The sequence below is a fragment of the Gymnogyps californianus genome, chromosome 2 (assembly GCF_018139145.2).
Source record: "Gymnogyps californianus isolate 813 chromosome 2, ASM1813914v2, whole genome shotgun sequence".
Taxonomy (NCBI): domain Eukaryota; kingdom Metazoa; phylum Chordata; class Aves; order Accipitriformes; family Cathartidae; genus Gymnogyps; species Gymnogyps californianus.
This window is the reverse complement of record NC_059472.1, coordinates 56,213,450-56,234,578: the sequence shown is the minus strand read 5'-3', so window position 1 is coordinate 56,234,578 and position 21,129 is coordinate 56,213,450. Positions and strand designations below refer to the sequence as shown.

Below are 21,129 nucleotides of genomic sequence, written 5' to 3'. Positions count from 1 at the left end.
TATTACTCTTTACTAACACACTGTTTGCAAAGCATTTCTAGAACTTACCAACTAAAAGTACCAAATAAGAATACAACTGCTGTCACCAAGTTATACTGTAATTATGCCCTTACCACTCAAAAAAAGACACAATTTTATTAAAACTTATGTGAGACCTCATATGTGTTTTCAGTAAATCTAAACAGTTCAATACACAAAATCAGTATGATCAACAACAAACCTAAAAAAAAAGTCTCAGGACTACAGCAGGTGCACCTGATAATCCATTTATTGGAATATGGCTTGTAAGAGGCTACTGCTTTTCCCCTCTGAGATCTCATGCGTATGCCCTAGTTCTGAATGTACAAGATAAAACAACATAGGACAAAAAGGGTGGAAGGAAGCAAAAGGAAGGCAGTAGGGCATATAAAAGAGAAATTTTTATACACCAATAAATAAATAAGATAGTAAAAAACTACCTTTTAAAAAAAAAATCCAAGGAAAACAACAATGCAACTGTGGATAAAGAAGCTACACAAATCCACAGAAAAAATCCTATAAATTATTGGGAACCCCCATTATGCTTATTGCAGAATATAAGATTTGTTTTCACCGCTCCAAGAATATCAACACGCAGTACACTATATTTAGCAGAAGACCACCAATTTAACATTCAGGAATGTTGACTTTTTGGATATTCTTTATCTTGTGGTAACAGAAAACTTTTTACAGCTGTGTACTTGATGTTTATACAATTTGAACAGTAATAACTTCTTTAACAGAGGAATAATACCAGTTTAAGAAATTAAGCTTAGGTAGAATTTCATGTATAAAATTGACTGTTAAAGTCAATTAGTTTGGGTTTTTTTTCAGATTTTGAGCATTTTGTTTTCAAAGTCTATGGAATACAAATATCTTCTTTTAAATTCACTTCCTTGTCACTTTTTGGTGTTCCTCAGCAGTTAGAAACAGAATATCAGGGGATTTCTTACTTGTTATTAAAGAAATAAAAATCAAAACTCTTCAAGTGGCTTCATGTTCAATTATCTCTATTAAATAACCTTCATAATATGCAGCCAAATCTATCTGGACAACATTCCTTTTAAGATTTTCCTTTTGCAATGTAAGTTTTTCACCTAACACTTTAAAAAAAAGGATTTAAAAATAGCCAAGTTATGTGAAACAGTGGTTTAGGTGCATTTGAGCACTTATTTGTAGAAGAGCTTCATGAAATTCACTCACAGGACTTAAACGTACTGGCACGAGAAACATCAGAATCACCGGTGATTATTTTAGGAGAACTTACGCATGACAGATTATGTCCCAAGGCAACCAATAATGTATCTGGGTTGGTTTTTTTTTTTTAATTGGATAAACTACAAATTCTCAGTTAGGTAATTTCTAAATGTTTTAGGAAAATAAATTATTAAATAATGTAAAGTGGATTTCTCAAAACAAATCATGCCAAACTAACAGAATATTCCATTTGGTAAAATAACCACCTTAGTGGATAACGGAAATAAAGCAAAAAGACCAAATTCAAACTTCAGGGCTCATGATAAGTCTGGTTTCATGTAAAACTCCTATCATAGTGCAAACTGTAAGGAATAACAGGATTAAGAAATAGGACCAGGCAAAGCTAAAATATGAACTGCTTGAAAAAAATGCTTCTAAAGAAGTTGTAAGATTCACTGATATACAACAAAAGACTAATATGCTTATTACCAACAACAGTAGAATACAGGTCAAGATGATCAAGTGTGCAGACGATGAAGTTAAGAGTGACAGAGTTACTGAGATCTGCGTGATTGTGGTAGTCTGACTGAAGTTACTTTGAAGAGAAACACATCATGATTGACTGCTGCTTCCTATTGTCAATGAAAGATTAGAAAGTGATGACGAGACCCCACGGTATACTTGTATTGGGTTTGCGTGACAAGGTTTTGGTAGCAGAGGGGCTACAGGTGTGGCTTCTGCGAGAAGCTTCCCCTATGTCCAATAGAGCCCATGCCAGCCGGCTCCAAGACGGACCTGCTGCTGGCCAAGGCCAAGCCTATCAGCAACAGTGGTAGCGCCTCTGTGATAGCATATTTAAGAAAGGGAAAAGAAGTTACAGGGGAGTTGCAGTTGCAGCTGGAGAGAGGAGTGAGAATATATGAGAGAAACAACTCTGCAGACACCAAGGCCAGTGAAGAAGGAGGGGGAGGAGGTGCTCCAGGCACTGGAGCAGAGATTCCCCTGCAGCCCGTGGTGAAGACCATGGTGAGGCAGGCTGTCCCCCTGCAGCCCATGGAGGTCCACGGTGGAGCAGATATCCACCTGCAGCCCGTGGAGGACCCCATGCAGGAGCAGGTGGATGTGCCTGAAGGAGGCTGTGACCCCGTGGGAAGCCCATGCTGGAGCAGGGTCCTGGCAGGACCTGTGGACCCGTGGAGAGAGAGGAGCCCACGCTGGAGCAGGTTTGCTGGCAGGACTTGTGACCCCGTGGGGGACCCACGCTGGAGCAGTCTGTTCCTGAAGGACTGCACCCCGTGGATGGGACCCATGCTGGAGCAGTTTGTGAAGAACTGTAGCCCGTGGGAAGGACTCACGTTGGGAGAAGTTCGTGGAGGACTGTCTCCCATGGGAGGGACCCCACACTGGAGCAGGGGAAGAGTGTGAGGAGTCCTCCCCCTGAGGAGGAAGGAGCGGCAGAAACAGCGTGTGGTGAACTGACCGCAACCCCCATTCCCCGTCCCCCTGCACCACTCAGGGGGAGGAGGTAGAGAAAATTCGGGAGTGAAGTTGAGCCTGGGAAGAAGGGAGGGGTGGGGGGAAGGTGTTTTTAAGATTTGTTTTTATTTCTCATTATCATACTCTGATTTGATTGGTAATAAATTAAATTAATTTTTTCCCCCAAGTCGAGTCTGTTTTGCCCGTGACAGTAATTGGTGAGTGATCTCTCCCTTTCCTTATCTCAACCCAGGAGCCTTTAGTTATATTCTCTCTCCCCTTTCCAGTTGAGGAGGGGAGTGATAGAGTGGCTTTGGTGGGCACCTGGAGTCCAGCTAGGGTCAACCCACCACAACACTGTACACTGTAGAGATATCAAGGTACTATTGTGATACCTAATTAATCAAGTTTATGGCATATTTATTTAACCAAACCAACACACACACACAAACCCACCTCCACTTTCCTGCCTCTAGCCCAAACAACAGTTAAAGAAACTTGTAATAGTTGAACAGTAAATTCAAATCCAGCAAGCAGTAACACAGTGTGTAAACAGTCCCTTTAACAGCCCCACTAACCTCTGTAACTATGGGAAGCACAAGCATAGATATTGTGTTACTATGATATACACATGGAACATAAAGAGGTCAGTTGTTTTGCTCTTCCGGATGTCAATTAAATGCTAAAAGAAATATGACTGTGCCATGTTTAGACTACTTTAAAGACAGAAATTGAAGGGGTCAGAAAACAAAACTGAGATGCTACTATAAACAGAAAATCCGAAGAACATCATTTCCAAGGAAAGATTAACAAATTAGCACATTCAGTGTAATTGTAACTCTTGTTGTTCTTCCTGAATAATCAACTATGTAACAAGACTACAAAAAAAAAAAAAAGCCTACGCTTATCTTCACAATGAAAAGATTTTCCTGATCTGCAGTTATGTTTAATTATTATGAAAAATTCAAATTTCTCTCTTCAGACTAAAAAGGTGGAGAGAGCAAACAAACTTGTCCTTTGCAAAAACAGTACTTGCCTGTTCTTATTCTGATAACCACATCAGAGGTTATTTAAAAATAACCAAATTAATTAAATAAATTAACAAAATTTAAATAATGCTATTTAAGTAGTCTAAATAAGTGATGGTCTTCCCATCAATTTATGGTTTTGGATTGGGAGACTTCAAATCAGAGAACTTATTAAAAAAGGTATGAAAAATGCTTCTCCTTCCACCATCCATTCTACCAGTCTTAATCAAAGCTTGTGTGTAGAATCCTTCGTAAGTTTAACTTAAATATGGGTTAAAGCTATACTGCAAAAATTTGCAGTATAAATAACTTTGACTGCAGTATGTACATATCGTATTAGCTTTTTGCAGTTGCTCTGATCAAAGAATGGGGATGTGATAACAGAGCCCTCAGTTTAGGGTAGCTGTCCAAACCAGGACAGTGTAACAGACACACCCCTGCACAACAAAAGAAACTGAGAATAGGATGCTGTTGCTTAAAGACAGGAACGTAGTGCCATTTCAGGTGCTGTCATTGTCCCGCTGGCCTCTTCAGAAGGCCACAGGTCTCCTGCGACTCACATTATCTTTCAGCCCTGTGCAGACTTCTCAGCTACTGCAGGCATCTCAACTGGCATTGCGTGACTACATTTAGGCAACTGGACCTGGTCCTAACCAGTATGAAATTATTAAGAAAGTAACCTAAAGGCTAAATCTGAAAATATTTAATACTAATTTATTGCAGCAGTTTCTTAGGCAAAAACACTGATTTAAATCTAAACTTAGATAAACAGGACTAGAATTGTTCTAGACTCTTACGGGACACTACAAATGCTGTTTGATTTCAGTCTTGCCAAAACTGACTGGGTGTAAAATTTACTTTATGTATAGTTCTGTAGGAATCAAATTAAAAAATTATTTCCAAATTAAGTTAACGTAGTTTGGCTGTCCATGCTCATTATCACTTAGAGTTTCTAGACAATACCTAAACCAAAAAAACCCCACCACAAAAAGGAGCAAGAGGTGGAATTGCAGGGGGCAATTTTTACAAAAATAAAGCAAAAAAGACAAAATCTTAGTTTATGAATGAATACTCTGGAGATAGAACCGAGACAGCTCTAATGATGTAAAGCTCTAAAAATTAGGTATTCCCATTCTTTGACTGATTTACCTGTCTAAACAGGATGAAACCCAATTATCACAGGGTTTCTACAATCAGCTAGCAACCCTATCATGTATCTTGGAGATATACCATTTATTAAATTAAACTACTAATTAAATTTTTTATCCTAGAGCTACTTTTTATGGCATTTCTTGATTTTTGTTCACGCAGACACATTTTTAGAAGACCCTAAATCTTTAAAAACATTTGAAAATCAAACTCAATGGTCTTATCATCTGTTGCAAAGAAATTATTTAGCAAAGCAGTAAGAACATTTTGCTATTCTGAACTCTGAAAAAAACATATTGGAAGGCTATTAAAAATAAAACTATCAGGAAAGGATAAAATACATCCTGGAACTGTAATGGACAGAGTAGTACCACATATTTTTTCAGAATCTTTTCAATTATGAACTGTATACACAACTTTGAGCATTTCCATAGAATAGCACTACAGATTTTCACAAAGTAGCAGAAGAAAACTGAGATTTTTATTTTTTTTTTTAAAAACACTAGCACTACTAGCTGATAAGAAGCTTTTCATCACCTCTTCTTTTTCCCTCTGTCTCTAGTTACACTCTCATCTCCAAAAAACTTACTTTCTTCCTTCTCAAATAACATTTACCATTCTCTGTACATAGTTTGCAGGAAGACACTTCTGTCAGAGGTAACAGTTCAGTCCAGTGATGGCAAACCTTTTCAATGTATATTGCCAAGTTTGTGTCAGAAGCAGCACTGCATTTCATAATCAGTGATGTCAGTCCTAATCCATGTCAGTGGCAAACTTGGCACCAATGTAAGCAGTTAATTCCCACTGGTCTAATCTAATTAGTTAGGTACAGAATCAGCATTACAAGAACTGTTTTTTGATCCTAGTAATGCTCCTGCCTCTGAAATTTCTGGAAAGCTTATGTACCAAGTTCCTCATCTGTGAAACGGGGTAGTTGCTCTTACCTCCTTACCTCAGCAGTATTGAAATGGACAACAAGCTATGTTTGCTACACAGTAGTTAAAAGCTATGTGCCTTCTATTGTTATACTAAGTATTCTTGCCCCTACTTGAACTGCTTATTTCATCTCCCTGCTACAACTTGTAACAAAAAGATTTTGTAGTGTGTGTCTTTCTGTGCATGTCTAAGTGCCTAGAGTAATCCATCTTGTTTGTGGCAACTGTGACAATAGATGCTATAGCAAGAGAAACACAAAAAATTACATTACCTTACAAGATGCTGTGACAATGAATTATTTAAAGTTGATGGGGGAGGTGAGAGATGACAAAAGATTTTCAACACAGAAAACATTAGGTAAGTGCTAAATACTACTTCTAAATATATTTATTTCCATTATGAAAAATAGTTAGGGTCTAAAACCAAGCAATAAATTTACTAAGGCAGATGCTGGAAGCATACTTCTAATTTATACATGGTCTTTTCAGAATCAAGTGGTATCTTGAATAGTGTAAGACTCTAGAATTTTGTAAAACCACTGAAAACAGAGATCTAAAGCCAAGAATATTGTTTTGTAATGTGACTATTTCAAATTTGGATTTCATACCATATTCTCTCTACAGTAACAAAAATATGTATGTAATATCCAGGAGCCAAATCTTCTGCATGAAATCAATCCTGGACAAAAATTAAACATGTACTGAGGTATATACTTCTATCTTGCATTTAAATCTAAGCATATTAAGGGAATTACCTGTTCATGAAAATATTCAAATGTCCTATGAGCACTGTGTAAGAAACTGTAGTACTGAGCCTCTGAGAAATTTGGGGAACATGCCTTCTGGTGGCCTTCCAGAGGGCACAGATACTGTTTTGCTATCAACAGAACTATTACTGAACTATGACACAGATAACTAATTACCTAGACTCAGAGATAACTGTACTCTTGGAATACATCCAGATCCCTCCATCTTGATTTGAAAAGAGCCATGTTAAGAATTGTATTTTGAAGTCTTGAAATCAGTTCTAATAGAATATGCTTAAGTTAGGAAGAACTACCAGCCTGCGCAGAAAAGGTATCCTGAACAGATCATAGGAGCTTAGACTGAAAGAAAAGTTCGCTCTTCATGGCTAGTTTAGTTAGTTCCACAACCTTAGCAACCTCTTCTTTTATATGGAGGACAGTACATCTACCAATCTTTCCCACTCTTCCTCCCCAAAAAAGGCTACAAAAGGCTGACAGCTGTGTCTCAAATCAAGGCACTTACATGTCTTTTCATCAGTTTACTTGTTTAAACAAATGGACCTCTAGAGATGACAATGAGAAGGAAGATTTATTACTAAAATAGAAGCAAAAGAATGAGGTTAGGAAATAACTGGAAAATGTAGATAAACTATGCTGGCATGCTAGCTCTTGCTAATGACAGGATGAAAGCCTATCAGACTGAGATGCAACAATCAGAAGCAAGCAAGCAACTTTTATACTTAGTATCCTTTTTTATAGGGAAAAAATAATCAATGTAAAAACATAATATACAATTAATTAAATTAGGACTTATTTTACCAACAAATAATTAGTTAAGGAAATAAAAAGGTTCTACCTGTGTCTGAATTGCGATCTTCATTTCTGGATGGACTAATAGTAAAAGGAAGTTTACGTTTCATGGAAGACTTTTCTTTCATCTCCTTCCCCACATCACTCCTATCCACTTTTGGAGTTTTGCTGTAGGATGCAATCTTGTCCTTGCTCTAATATAAATAAAAAGTATACTAAGTAATTTTTGCATCAAGCAGAATAGTCTTATAACGTATACAGACTGAAAAGACTGCTATGAGAGAATGTATGTGCATGCGTGTAAGTGTGTGTATTACATAGTTTATTCAAAAACTTTTAAAGTAACCTTACTAAAAATAATCAATGGCATTTCTTTCTTTTTAAAATTAGTATCTTCTGTGTTATTTCTACTTCCAGATACATCACTGTAGAACTGCTGTTCACTATTAGAGCCTTGATTAATCAGCAAAGGAACACCACAAACCGGACAAGAATTTGCTAAGTCTTAACAACCAGCCCAGTTTCCTTCCCTGACCATAATATAATAATCACATTGAAAGCACATTAAAAGCCCACACTGCAATTCAGACTGTGAACAGTAACACAGTAACAACAAAAAAACCCTCTAACAACCCTCCCCTGCCTCCACCCCCACCCTGTAATCCATCCATACCGAACTCCCTTCCTATTTCAACAAGAATAATAGTGTAGGGTTTCATTTTCTAAAGCAAAATTTACTAAGAACTTAGAAAATCTATGAAGAAACTTTTTAAACTAGTATCAAATTTAGAAAAAACAGGTACAAGCTATTTCAAATTTTTAGTTGCATAAATCTGGGATTTTTGGCTTATAAAACATATTTCAAGATAAACAGAGAAAAACTTGGATGGGCACAATATTAACTTATGTTTGATTACTTTGATAATATAGGAGGTCAAAGTGTGTAAAAGACACCAGGTTAGTGAGAAGACTGCTTCACAGCACCCTCTGCAAACCCCAACATTTTGGCCTACCAATCAAGATGCAATGTAGAGACATAACGCTTTCTGTTCATTACATGCTGCAGAAACATATCATCCAGCTATGTCAGCTATCACAACTCCACAGCTTTGTATCATTCTTAACAGATGATCAGATGAAACCACTAACAGATTCATTTTCTGAAGGTAGAAGAGGCACATACACTGACTTGCCAATCAGTGAAAAACAAAAGGCTGCTCCTTGGTACTTTTGAAGCAAGCAGTTAAAAGATTTATTCTCATTAGAGGAAAACTAGAAAATAACTCTAAGTAAAGGTAACTGTTCTCGAAGGCACCCTTCCTTTTTTGAAAAACAAACACAGGTAAGAAGAGCAGTTTGATTATATCATCTGACACTCTAAGTTTAAACTGTTGCCAAAAGGGTAGGCAGAAGTGATCACAAAAAGAACCTGCAAACAAACTCTACAATCTTCAGACAACAAATGTCTGTACCAGGGAAATCACAAGGAAGGGACCAGTCTATGTCAGGAGAATTCCTGAAGTAAAAGGTTGATGCCCCCAGAGAAAACCTATCTTCATTCTGATTTTGGAAACCTGAAAAAAAACCCAACCCCAAAAAACTAAAACCCCAAACCAAAACACAGAATAAAACCCACACACCAAAACCAAAATCAACCCTCCTCCAAAACCCCAAAGGAAACAACAAACACACCACCACCACCACCTTTTTGTTACATGCTAGAACAAGAGAATCTAAAAATCTAAAACCCCTTAAGACGCCCCTAAGCCCTTAGGAGATAAAGTGTCTGTGCTATTACTTTTGAAAGAAGCTAATCAATCTAATGCAACTGATCATTTGCAAATGCATCTATAAGCTGACAAGAGCAGATCCAAACTCCATTAAGCCCATTCCGATCTCTTCGACTACACATAGGAGTTTCCCACTTCAGCCTAACCTCACCAAGAGCTCTCCCATCCCTTGTTCCAAACAATCCAATTATTTCTCATATGTATGTAAATTTCCCACAATATGATAAATTGGTATTAAAATTTTATTGCTTTCTCTAGAATATTATCTTATGTTATGTACTATGCAATAGAAAGGATCAATTAAAAATAATTTAAAATTCCTAAGCAGGAAACATTGGTTTCAACTTGTTCTGTAGAAAAAAAGGTAAACTTTTTGCAGTTGGTCATCCTTAAAAAGAATTGCTTTTTTTGGTACTAATCAGTAAAATACAGTGGTAGGCACTCGAAGAAACACAAGCTGCTTAAATGATTTGATAGCTTTATGTTTATTCTTATTCTTAAATTGTGTATATGCATTATGTTAAATATTATGACTGATGCACTACTTTTTTGATAATCACTGATTAATTTTGTGATGATCTAATTAGGAGGAGAGACAGTTCAAAATGCATACTTTCAGATAAATAAAGATATATTGAAAATGAAAGAACAGGCTATACACAGAATACACAGAAACTGAAAAAAAAGAGAGTATTTTGTTCCTTAGCTATTGTGGAAATAAACATTTAGCCACCACCAGTGGTGGACTTTCCAACCCAAAAGATGCAATGAACAGGGTGTTTGAGAAGTCTGTACAAAGTCAATGCTATTTAGTATTTTCAGTGACAATGCTGAAATAGAGATGCAATTAGATATGCAGACACCATCATAACTGGGAGAGAGGGAGAAGCAAAGAGCACCGGCAAAGGGAAAGTAAAATGACTAGTGAATTTGAAAAGGTCTAAATACAAAACAAAACCAGAAAAGCCAGGATAAAACCAAGGTTCTACAAATTAATAAAAATAATTAACTGTACAATCACAAGACCCCACATGAAAAGCCAGAAAACTCTTAACAGCCTCCTGGATTCAACTTCAAGTAAAGGAAGGCAAGAGGAGGTAGCAAGCCCTGCAGGTTAGAACAGGTATTTTGATTTGAAGAGTGAGCATTCACTGTTCCAACTACTCCTGGTCACTGCAACAGCATGGACATCTCTTTTTCAGGGTCCAAAGCAAGGTTAAAAATTCAGCATGAATAGGTCTATGTATTAGTTTAATGTGCTCCATAGAAGCAACCTAAAACGAAGTTGACGTCTTTTATAAAACAACCTGTAACTTAGAATATCTGTGGACTTCCTAAAGAGGTTTGTTAATCTAAAGTGAAAACTGCTAATCAAATAAAACGCTGAAGACACAATAGTATTCAGATACACAAACTACTGCTGCAAAGAGAAAGGCATTACATACACTCCATGTCCACTACAGTTAGAGGACATTTAACGGCTTTAGACTGCAACAGGAGACAAGCAAAGGTTATTTATCCTTCTACTAAGTATCTAACTCTATGCCAATCAGCGTAATTAAGTATCAGAATAAACTGCCCAAGGAGACTGGAATTTCCATCAGGCATGGCTTTAAAGAAAAGGTCTGGCAAACATCTGTCAAGAACAGAGTACAGCTTATTCTACTCTGGGGCAAATGGATGAACTGGATCTGCACGTCTCAACATTTAATGCATGCCTCACTGGAGGATGTAGTAACAAGGAAGAATCTTCTCTGTCAACAAAACCATACTAGTGTGATATGATGAGGAACACATTTTTAATCTGTTCAACAGAAACCGTCTCGGAAGGCTAACAAACAGCAGTCTGGACAATTTCTTGATATCCCATTCCAGCTCTATTGTCTGGTACCACTACAATCAATGACAATACACAAAAGGAGACAACAGAGTGCCATATAATCTAGCAGATGTACTAAGCCCTGGGAGAACAAGCATTCTTTTTCTGCCTATCAAAGATAATTACATACTGAAGCGTGTTCTGCATGGTATTAAAATGGCTTTGGGCACTATTGTTGAACTCTTCTGAGAAGAGAGTTAATTCTTACAAACCCCAAATGTGTTTCTCCTTTGGACCACGTATCTATCATTTACTTCCTGAGGTTTGGCCATGAAAGTTCTAAAGTATAAATTCAGATAAATTAAAATTTCATCATGTTCTTATGTTTATAAAATATCTCACGCAAACACTAAATGGTCTATCAGCTGTACACACTCTTACAATTTTTTTATTTATTTTATGCTCCCAAGATGAGCAACTGAAATAAAAATACACATACCCTAAAGCATATATGATATAAACTCAGCTTATTAACAGGAATGTTATTCCTAATGATTTTTTTTTTTTAAGCTCTCAGAAGACCTGAACACATAGCTGATTCACATAGCTATTTACTGGTTGCTAGAACAGCATAATAAACATTAACTTCCCCTGGACAAATATGAAAGATTAAGTCTCATATAACAACAGTAACTTTACTACATTCCTCAGTCAACAGCTAAGAGTGCACGATCAGTAAGAGCCAAACATTGTACCAACTATGAAAGGAAAGTCAAATCCTGCAAGTGTCTTCTCTTTTATCTTACTATATTAACCATTGGAATAGTCTTACACCATATATTTAGGCCATTACAGTCTTGAGAAGAAGAATGAGGATTTTTTTTAGGGAGTGGTGTCCTTTAACATTACTGTTCATTTGTAAGATGCACTGTTTTGTATGAACATTATTTCACATTAGGCCTCCTCTGCCCACAATGCATCTATAAACATATAAGGGAACACCAATAATTAAACTACCTATCTTCTGTTCATTTACAGCCGTAGAGATTAAGCTCCACGAGTAGTTCAAAGACATTTCTGCTTCAATAACAACATGGACACAGAAGCAAGTAAGAGCAAGTTTATGTAGCAAAGTGCAGAAGTGGTTTGACTGTACTATTCTACAGAAAAAATAAAAAGCCAAAGCTACATGAAAAATACAGTTAGAATGCATTTTTTTGTACTAAGGAACACTGCGGTTATCTGAACATTGAACAACTCAGGGTCTTTTCATGCTACTAAAAGACACAGGCACCTCTGATGGCACAATGAATGGTCGCTCATTGGTTGCACAATACTGAGAAAAGTGTGCGGACAAGAGGTATTTTCCAGATTAATCAAGACACTTCCATATCAGAATGCCACTAAGGCAAAAATTTTACTTTAGTATCCCTTTCACCTGCAGCATCAGTACTGCTTACATCAATTACATTAGGTTAACAAATCCATAACTTTTTCATAAGAAGTTCTAATGCTTCAAAGACTATTGTTTTTAAATTCATGGTTGCAAGTATTTACGTATCGAGAAAAATCCTTATTTGCTTTACAGAGATTTCCACTTCTTCCTAAAGATATTTCATTTAAAATTATCACTGTTGATTTGGCCTGGTCAATCTTGACTTCAGAATTTTATGTTTGTGTATGTAATACAGATTTGCCTTCATGATTTTCTGTTGTTCAAACTCAAATTGTACTCTTACCCTATTGTCTGTTGAATTTTAAATAATTTTCTAGGCTGAATGCAAATGATTACTTTTTGGCAATATTTTCTCTTTTTTTTCTAATATGGGGGAAAGATTGCAGATTATTCAAGGGCCAGCTAAACACTTCTGACAATTACTTGTCCATGTGTTAGAGAACAGATCGTGTGACTCTAAGTGACTATTTAACATCTTAACCATGTATTCATTTTTTCTCAAAATATGACAAAAGCAACCAAACTGTATTTATTATGCTAAAAACCTGAATACAGGAATATTAACTGCAACTTAAATAATTCTGCAATTTTATTTAGGATCTCACATTTTCAAAATTATATATCAATTCATGTCATATAATCCCCAAACCAAACCCTACATTATTCTAATCTCACATTATACATTATGGCAAGGTGGATAGTGAGCAAGACTGAACATAACAGTGCAAGCAGTTTATCAGCTTGCTTTTTGGTATCAATGTAATTAGTCCACATTGTGATTCCATATTTATGTCCTTGGTCAAATTTCCATCTTCCCCTAGACTTTAATTTTCTAAGTAATTCTGCTTTCACTGGCATCTTAATCTCAAATACCAGGCAAGGCAGAACCTGACATTTGTCCATATTTGTAATTCCTGTACTGGTGATCAGTCTCAACAACAAACATTTCCTTGCTAGAGCAAGCAGCTAAGGATGAACCTTCACCCAAACCACTATGACAATGAAAGGGTTTTATGTGACCACTAAAAATAGTATGTTAATTTACTTCTTTCTAAATCAAATCAAAATTTGCCGTATTTACTGGTGGTTAAATAAATGACACCACGTTCACTCTTCTGTTCCCTGGAAAAAGTTACTCATATCTTCATATGAATTCATATCTTCTTCTTTAATGTTCTGGCAAAAGAGCTACACATCTCTGTTTCAGAAGATTACCTAACTTTGCAGAGATTGCAGGGTATGGGGGTTACACGGCTCAGCAGATGTAACTGCTACTGTTATTAGCAGAGAGGGAACAGTTTATGGGGATCAGAGGCAGGAGATCACTGGAGAGGAAGGTGTCAAGACACCGAGTAAATACTGACCTGGGCACAAGGGTCACTGCTAAGGCAGTTCCTTTGGCAGTGGTTGCAGATTCAACAGCCACTCTGGAAACTAGCACCATTTTTCTACAACGGCAGCAAGCAACAGCGAGAGGAGGCGAGGGGGAGTCAGAGGTGGAGAGTGGAGGAGGAAAAGGGGCCTCACATGTAAACTTTTTATTTTGATTATTTTTTTTTAAATTCAGATTGCAGAGCAATTTGTATGTTTAATTCAAAGCCTAGGAAGGAAGTAATCTGTACTATAAAAATATAATGATCTATTTCTATACACTCAAACCTACAAACAAATGCATTCCAAGCATTTCAAGCCATAGCTTTAGCAAAGAAACAGGGAAAAGGCAAACTTAAAAATTGACACACTCCAGCAAACCCACTATTATAAACACAAATAAATCTTGAAAAAATTGACATTAGTCAGTTTTCCTAGCATGAGCAGCTGTTGATTATGTCTTCAAGATTTTCTTGTGTCAGAAGTTTGGTTTTTTTCAGAAATACTGAAGTGTCAAGATAATGAGAGTTTATAAAGCCAGAAAAAATTTTTTTGGTTAAATAAATAACCTAAAATCTTTAAAAAATGTAACTAATTTACAAGTGTATAAATAAAAAGGCAGTATTTAATACCACTAAATTTCACTGCAATAGCCTTCCTATTCTTGCTGCATGTAGGTCCCAGACATTCCCCCCTCTTTCCCAGTATTGAATGACACTTCAGTTAACTTGACCATATCCCAAACAAGGACCAGAACAAAAAAAAGAAAACCCAATATTTTTTCATCCCTTTACTAGTAAGCCAATTTCCTTTCCCCATTTTACCCTGTTATCTTCCTCTTCTTATCTAAGTAGTTCATCACAGCTAGCAGAAACAACTACCTTTGTCTCACTTTACTGGGACCCATAAAACAAACTAGGAAGAGACTAAAAAGTCTGAAGTTTTCTATGAATGTTTTCTGAAGACAAACAGTTTGAAGTAGATGCTGGATCTTCTATCTTCTCCTATTTTTTAATCTCTTCCTGTCTTATATCCATTCATTAAGTGGTCTTACAGAGAATACAGACTTCAACAAAATAGTAACCATAAGGATGACCACACACAATCTCCTTTTCCAGAGAAGACAGTTTTAAACATCATTTGGGAGATAAATGGATTCTCTCTCCTTAGGGCAATATATAACTCATCATTCACGATGCAAAATATTATTCTATCTTCTGTTATTCATTAGTACTACAGATAAACTCGTGTATTGCACAAGCGTACTAGGCAGACAAAACAGAGAACAGGGTTATTTGCAACTTGGCTCCAGAAGTTTGAAAATGATGGGATACTTCACACTTACAAAAACCAAATCACCCTTCAGTATTATTGGAGCTCCCATATTCCTTCATTCTCCAACATTCAAAAATGGATTGTACAATTTTTAAAAGTGGGCTCCCTTGTACAGAAGTTACTCTTAACCCTTCTGCAGCATTTGGCTTTCAAGTCCTCCTAACAGAGGGAACAAGTCCCTATGTTACAAAGGAATATAAGAAACTTGTGTTTGTTCATTGGTCTGTGCTCTGTCACAGGCCTTCAGAAACGTTTCATGTGTTTGTTACAGAGAGTAAGACACTGTAAAATTAAATAAAATATGAATTGTTGTTCCTGTGAGTGTATAAAGACTTCATATGATGTAAGATATGGAAACTATGCACTAATTTACATCAAATAAATCCAACGCATCCAGCTTCCTTTTGAATTAAGTGGCAAGTTATAATAAAAAGCATAAATTCTGTTCCCTAGTTTAATTTACAGTTAAAGCCATGTAAAAACTTATACTTTATTTTCTGCACTCAAGATATCAGAATACAAATTCATATTTATTTCTTCCCATTACAGCAACAAAAATTGTGGTAGAACACATGCTCTTCATTTCACTGAAATTAAATGGACATGAATATAATTTTGTTACCTTTCTTGCAGTTGTTTTTTCCACCATGGTGCTATCACTGTCAGAATTTTCAACTTGAACTGTTTTTGTAGACCCAAATTTGGGCATTTTATAGCTGTTTAGCTAGCTGTATCTTGTATCAGTGGGTTCATCATGCGTCTGAAAAACAAACAGACAAACAACATTATATAAATATACACACTGCAGCATCATTTCAGGGCAAATGTTGTTACGGCAGATGGTAGCAGAGCTGAATAGTACCCCAAAAAAGATGACTAACAATGATGCCTGACTTCAAGCACGCCACTCATCTGCAGCTCAAACCTTGGGGCAAAAACCCGAAAGGTCTAACATGGCTACTACTGGGGACAGTGTCATCAGAAAACCACCAAGTCAGTTGCTGAACTGCCTCATCCCTCTAACTTAACCTCTTTGGCAGACTTAACACTTTTGGGTATTTGATGGCTCATTGGTTCAGTATCTCACTTCATTTTATAGGTAGTAAGACTGGGAAGATGCACAAGATCATTTCTAGCAACACTGTAAAGAGAAATTAAACTTTCTAGCCTGGGAAACTGAAGTATTGTCTACCCAAAATATTATGGAAAGAAGGTCAAATCTTGGTGATTTGCTATCCTTTCTGTTTGAACAAGAGATATATGTTAAAAGAAGAATCTTCTAAAGCTTAGACCTGGAACTAGAAACCTTCATTTCCACTGTCTAGCAAATTAATTACATAAGCCGTCACTATATATATATAAAAAGCTCTAAGAGCTCTGTGGTGTTTCATCTCCAGGGTACACCAAGTAAGTGTCATTACAGATTCACATAATGGAAGAGGTCTGACTTGCCTCTTCCACAGAATGAAGAGCCACTCTTCTTGCAAGAGTGCCTGAGAGGAAAGGCCATGTGAAAAGTAAAACTGCATTTAACATCACTTTAAAGCTGGTGACGTTTTATAGGTCTTTTGGAATTGATGTATTATGTTAAAAATATTTATGTGATCACAGTCTTACTGAGTCTTGTAGTAATTTTATGTCTCAGCTAGACATTGTTTCAGGTGTGACATTTCTATTGTTGCTTTACAGTTAAGATTTTGGGATCATCACGTAGCGAATTTGTTGCTGTTATAGGACCAGGGCCACTATTTTGCTTTGACACAGGTAACTGACAACAGAGACTGGTATTTTCTCTTTGGTAGATGACTGAGAAAACTGTTCTGCACACTAGACCTGTCACACAAAACTTTCATATTCAAACAAATTTCTACATACCACACCACCCCATCCACCTCACACAAGACCTAAACTATGGGAAATTCCCTTACAGAATACTTGGCTAAGATTAATACCATTGTATACAACAAAGTAACAACTTACTTTCTTATTCTTCCAGAACAGGAGGGGAAGAACAAGAGAAAAAGGAAAGTTCAAAATGCTCAATCCTAAAGTCAGAAAATTAGGAAATGCTGCACTAAGGTCTGCTCTTTTCCTCCCTTTCCCGCACACCTGAGGGTTTGGGGGTTTTGGTTTTGTTTTGGTTTTTTGGGTTTTTTTTGGTTTTTTGGTTTTTTTTAACAGTAACCACAAGCTTATAAAAAACAGGAAGAGCTTAATTAGAAACTGTCTCACAATAACCTGAATCTTGTCTCCACTATGATACAAGATACAATATTGTGAAATTCCTACTGTTCTACTCTTACCCAAGACAAAAGAAACATTAGGGTCTTCCCTTCATTTACGTAGTGTCGGTACAATTTTGGCAGCCCTCCTGATATGGAGAGTAATTGTTCATTTTCAATGGACATCAAAGCACATGGTTATTTGCCTTTTCTTTTTATTTGCTTTTCATAACACTTGCAGGAAGAAAAAAGATTATCGGTGCAATGGAGAGTACTCTAGAATGAGTTTCCTGTAGTTTACAAAAACATTTCTTAATCCTAAAAGAAGCAACGAGTTAGTATCTTCACAGACAACGACTACTGTGCTGATTACACCATACCTAGAATATTACCATAGCAGCAAATATCGCTGTTTTCATGGGTTTAAAAAGAAAACACAAGTCATAAATCTGCTTCTGCTCAGTTAGCCTCTCAAATCCTCTCTAAGTTTCAGTTGCAACAATTCTCATTGTATAAATCACCATGATTACAACTACTTTAGAACAGATCAACGTGTGAAAGTTATCTTTATTATTTTAATCAAAGTATTTCTCATTGCATATGCTGCTGTTTTCTTTCCTTCCTTGTTTTCCACTACTTGAATCCCTGAAACTACCTCCATTCCTGCTTTGCTTTTCTTCCTTTCCTGGTTCGGTATGCCATTCCCTATACCCTGCTGGTACTGACAGTAAGGAGCCCAGCTTCATGAGCTTGGCGAAATTTATTAGCTTAGGCTTGGCTCCATTCCTCTTATTTGCCTCACCAGTAGGGGCTAAACCACATTAACTGAACAAGAGTTCCTCCTTCACAAGAGGCCCAGCCTCCCTGCATGTCCTTTCAAGTCTTACTGAACAGAAATAGTTTATTTTTAAAAATGGTAGACCAAAAAAAAAAAAATTCAAGCTACAGGTATTGTATAGGGGCAAGAGGATGATGAAAACATTTTTAAAATAAATTTAAATTAAAAGTATTTTTAAATAATAGTTAGCACAAATAATACACAAATATAAGTAAATGAAAACAGAAAGCATAGGATATTTCCATTTTCTTCACCACATGATCAAAATTAAATGTGAATTCATTCAATTCTTGACCCCAAGCCAATTATGTTTTGAAGAGAAAACTGCTTTGGAAGTTCACTAAAACTGAATATCACATACTGGATTATTAAAGCAGAACCATCTGTGATGGATGCACTTGACCCCCCTTAACCAAACCTGCAGCAGTTTAGTACAGGTTCCAAAGGAGGTAAAGCCCTGAGCCGCAGTCAGGCCAAGAACACCTCTATGAAACCCACAAAGGAGCAGAGCGACACAGTGAAAGGTGTGGGTACAAGGAGTCTCATGCATTCCTCTCCCATTGTGTGCAATTTGACTATGAGCGAACCACTTTATCCCATAAATATGACAGCCTAAGTGAGCCTTCTTTGAGCTCTCCCTGCTAGGCAGCGTGGCTGCATGGCGTTGATCTCCAACAACAAGATCTTTTACCGACAGGTTGTTGGAAGAGCCCAATTTGAGTTGTCCCTGGACGGCAACTGGACTGCACGCCAGGCAACTCTCCCCTTGAGCAGGGATGCCTCTCAATGTTAAGAGATATTAGTCGTTTAGCTTAAATAAGTAAGTTTTAAATAGAATGAATCACTTGAAGTTATAATGTTGTGTGACTTAGTATGCTGTTGGCTTAGCTTTACTTACTCAGCATGAGTAGCTAGATTTGCTGAAATCTTAGGCCACAAGCTGTAAACTTTCACTCAGATTTACTGAATGTGTACCTACTTAGTCAAAACAGGGGCCTCCAGAGCCAGCGTAAATTAGAAGATAAGGAGGCTTCAAGGCTACAATCGTCAACAGCACCTGCAACTCAGACAAGATAACGAATGGCCTGTCTGGAGACAGTGAAAGAATCCAATCAGGAGTCAGAAGGGGTCAGGCCAGAATCACTATTGGACCAAAGGGCGTGTGGAAGGCGCGTGAAGAATGCACGAGGGGCGGGTGAATAATCTGTAAGGGTATAATTGCCCAGGAATTTCTTTGTTTGGGTTGTTCCATCCTTCCTTTTTCCTTCCTTCTTTCCTCTTCTTCTCCTTCACCCCCCCAGCCCTCGGGGGCACTCAGCTGGAGCTGACCCTGCTGCTGTACCACTATTAAATTATTTCTTTTTATAAGACTCGATGCCTGAGTCTGTTTCGGGAAACCGTGAGCTTGAGCTTTGGAACAAACTAACACCAGACACGTGGATGGATCGGTAAGTGATTAATTGCATGCTAAACTTTGAAATCCTAACTAAGTGATATAAAGGACTGATTATGCACATATAATTTCCTTAGACATAAATGGTCAACCAAGTCTGGGACTAAGACTGCATCCAGCCGCACTTAGACTCCTCTCTGAGGAGGAGTTTAGAAAGCAAGGGGGTCCATTCTGAACCTCGTGACTCAAGAGGAGGTTTTCCTTACCCTTTGAATCTCTTAGATATAAACCATTGAGAAGGTTTGAGACTAGGTTTGGATCTAGCCACACCTAAGCTCCATTAGGAGTTTAGAAAGCAAGGGGGTCCATTCTGAACCTCGTGACTCAACTGGAGGGTGTCCCTTACCTTTTTGCAACTCCGATCTCTGTGCAAATCAAGAAAAATCCATTCTAACTCGATCTTCCTTTGTATGTTTCTCCCACGTAGTAAGTAACAGAGTGAACCTTGCCATCAAACTCTGTTAAGTTGCACTTTTACAGATTCTTTAAGGATCCTAAATCACTCATCCGTGACACCATCTCAACTATCACACTGACACACAGCAGTATTTCCATTAAGTGTTTTATGTACCAGGTTGCTATTTCACAATCCCTGTGTGAAACAGTTTTCAAACAGACAAAAATGCTTCAAATAGCTGAGAAAAAAAAATACTTTTCATAAAGGGTAGGTTTTTTTATTTCATAAGATACCACTATGGTGCAGAAATGTAAGCAAACTACTCAATCCATGATCACATGGTATATATTACAATAAAATTCTGACCTGAAGAAGTGATTTTGCTGACCTTTTATTTCCATTTGCCTGCAGTTCAGTGCAGTTCCAACTCATGTTCTGAACAGAGTCAACAAACATTTGCATTCAAAGTGAAAATGTAGAATGTTAGCAGGTTCTTTCAGGGAAACCTAGATCTGTCTGCTTTGAGTTTCCTTCAGGGCTGTTTCTTAATGCAATTACTGGTTTATCAGGCAGTCTTGATGGCATATTTCAAATCACCAGAACCCTAAATTAAAAGGTAAACTCTTTACATTCAAATGATTCTCCTCTGTCACAACAAGCAGCACCATCACTTTTCATCTGACAAACAGGCACAGCTGTGCTTTTTCTCTAACAAACTGATCTATTTCAAGCTTTTCAATAAAACATAGAATCTGTTTCCTACTAAAGAAACTTCTCTGCATCTAACAAAATCCGATATTCTGATTTTATGTTTGGACATCTTTCCTGCACATTCATTATCAGTTATCAATGTCCTATTATTTGAAATACCATTAAACTTTTCTCTCAATCATTTTTCACCTAAAGGAACTAAAAAACTCTATTTTCTCCTTAAAGTAACAAAAGTAAGCGTTTTGACAGATCTACAGGCAGTGATATAAAAAGCTAGGACTATTTCATGAAAAAACCCACCCCAAAAACCAAATTAAAAAACCTCACCAACCACCAGAATTTCAGATATAACTAGCTACAGAAAATTAGGCATATAAT

At 37.0% G+C, this 21,129-nt stretch overlaps 1 protein-coding gene across 1 annotated transcript in view; it reads right to left on the bottom strand.

Annotated features, from left to right (window-relative positions):
• ANKRD12 (ankyrin repeat domain 12) overlaps nt 1–21,129 on the bottom strand; it is a 70,428-nt gene that overhangs the window by 33,457 nt on the left and 15,842 nt on the right. The window contains 2 exon segments of the mRNA XM_050891352.1: nt 7,406–7,553; nt 15,753–15,890. Coding sequence (XP_050747309.1) covers nt 7,406–7,553; nt 15,753–15,839 — 235 coding nt within the window. The 5' untranslated portion in view covers nt 15,840–15,890.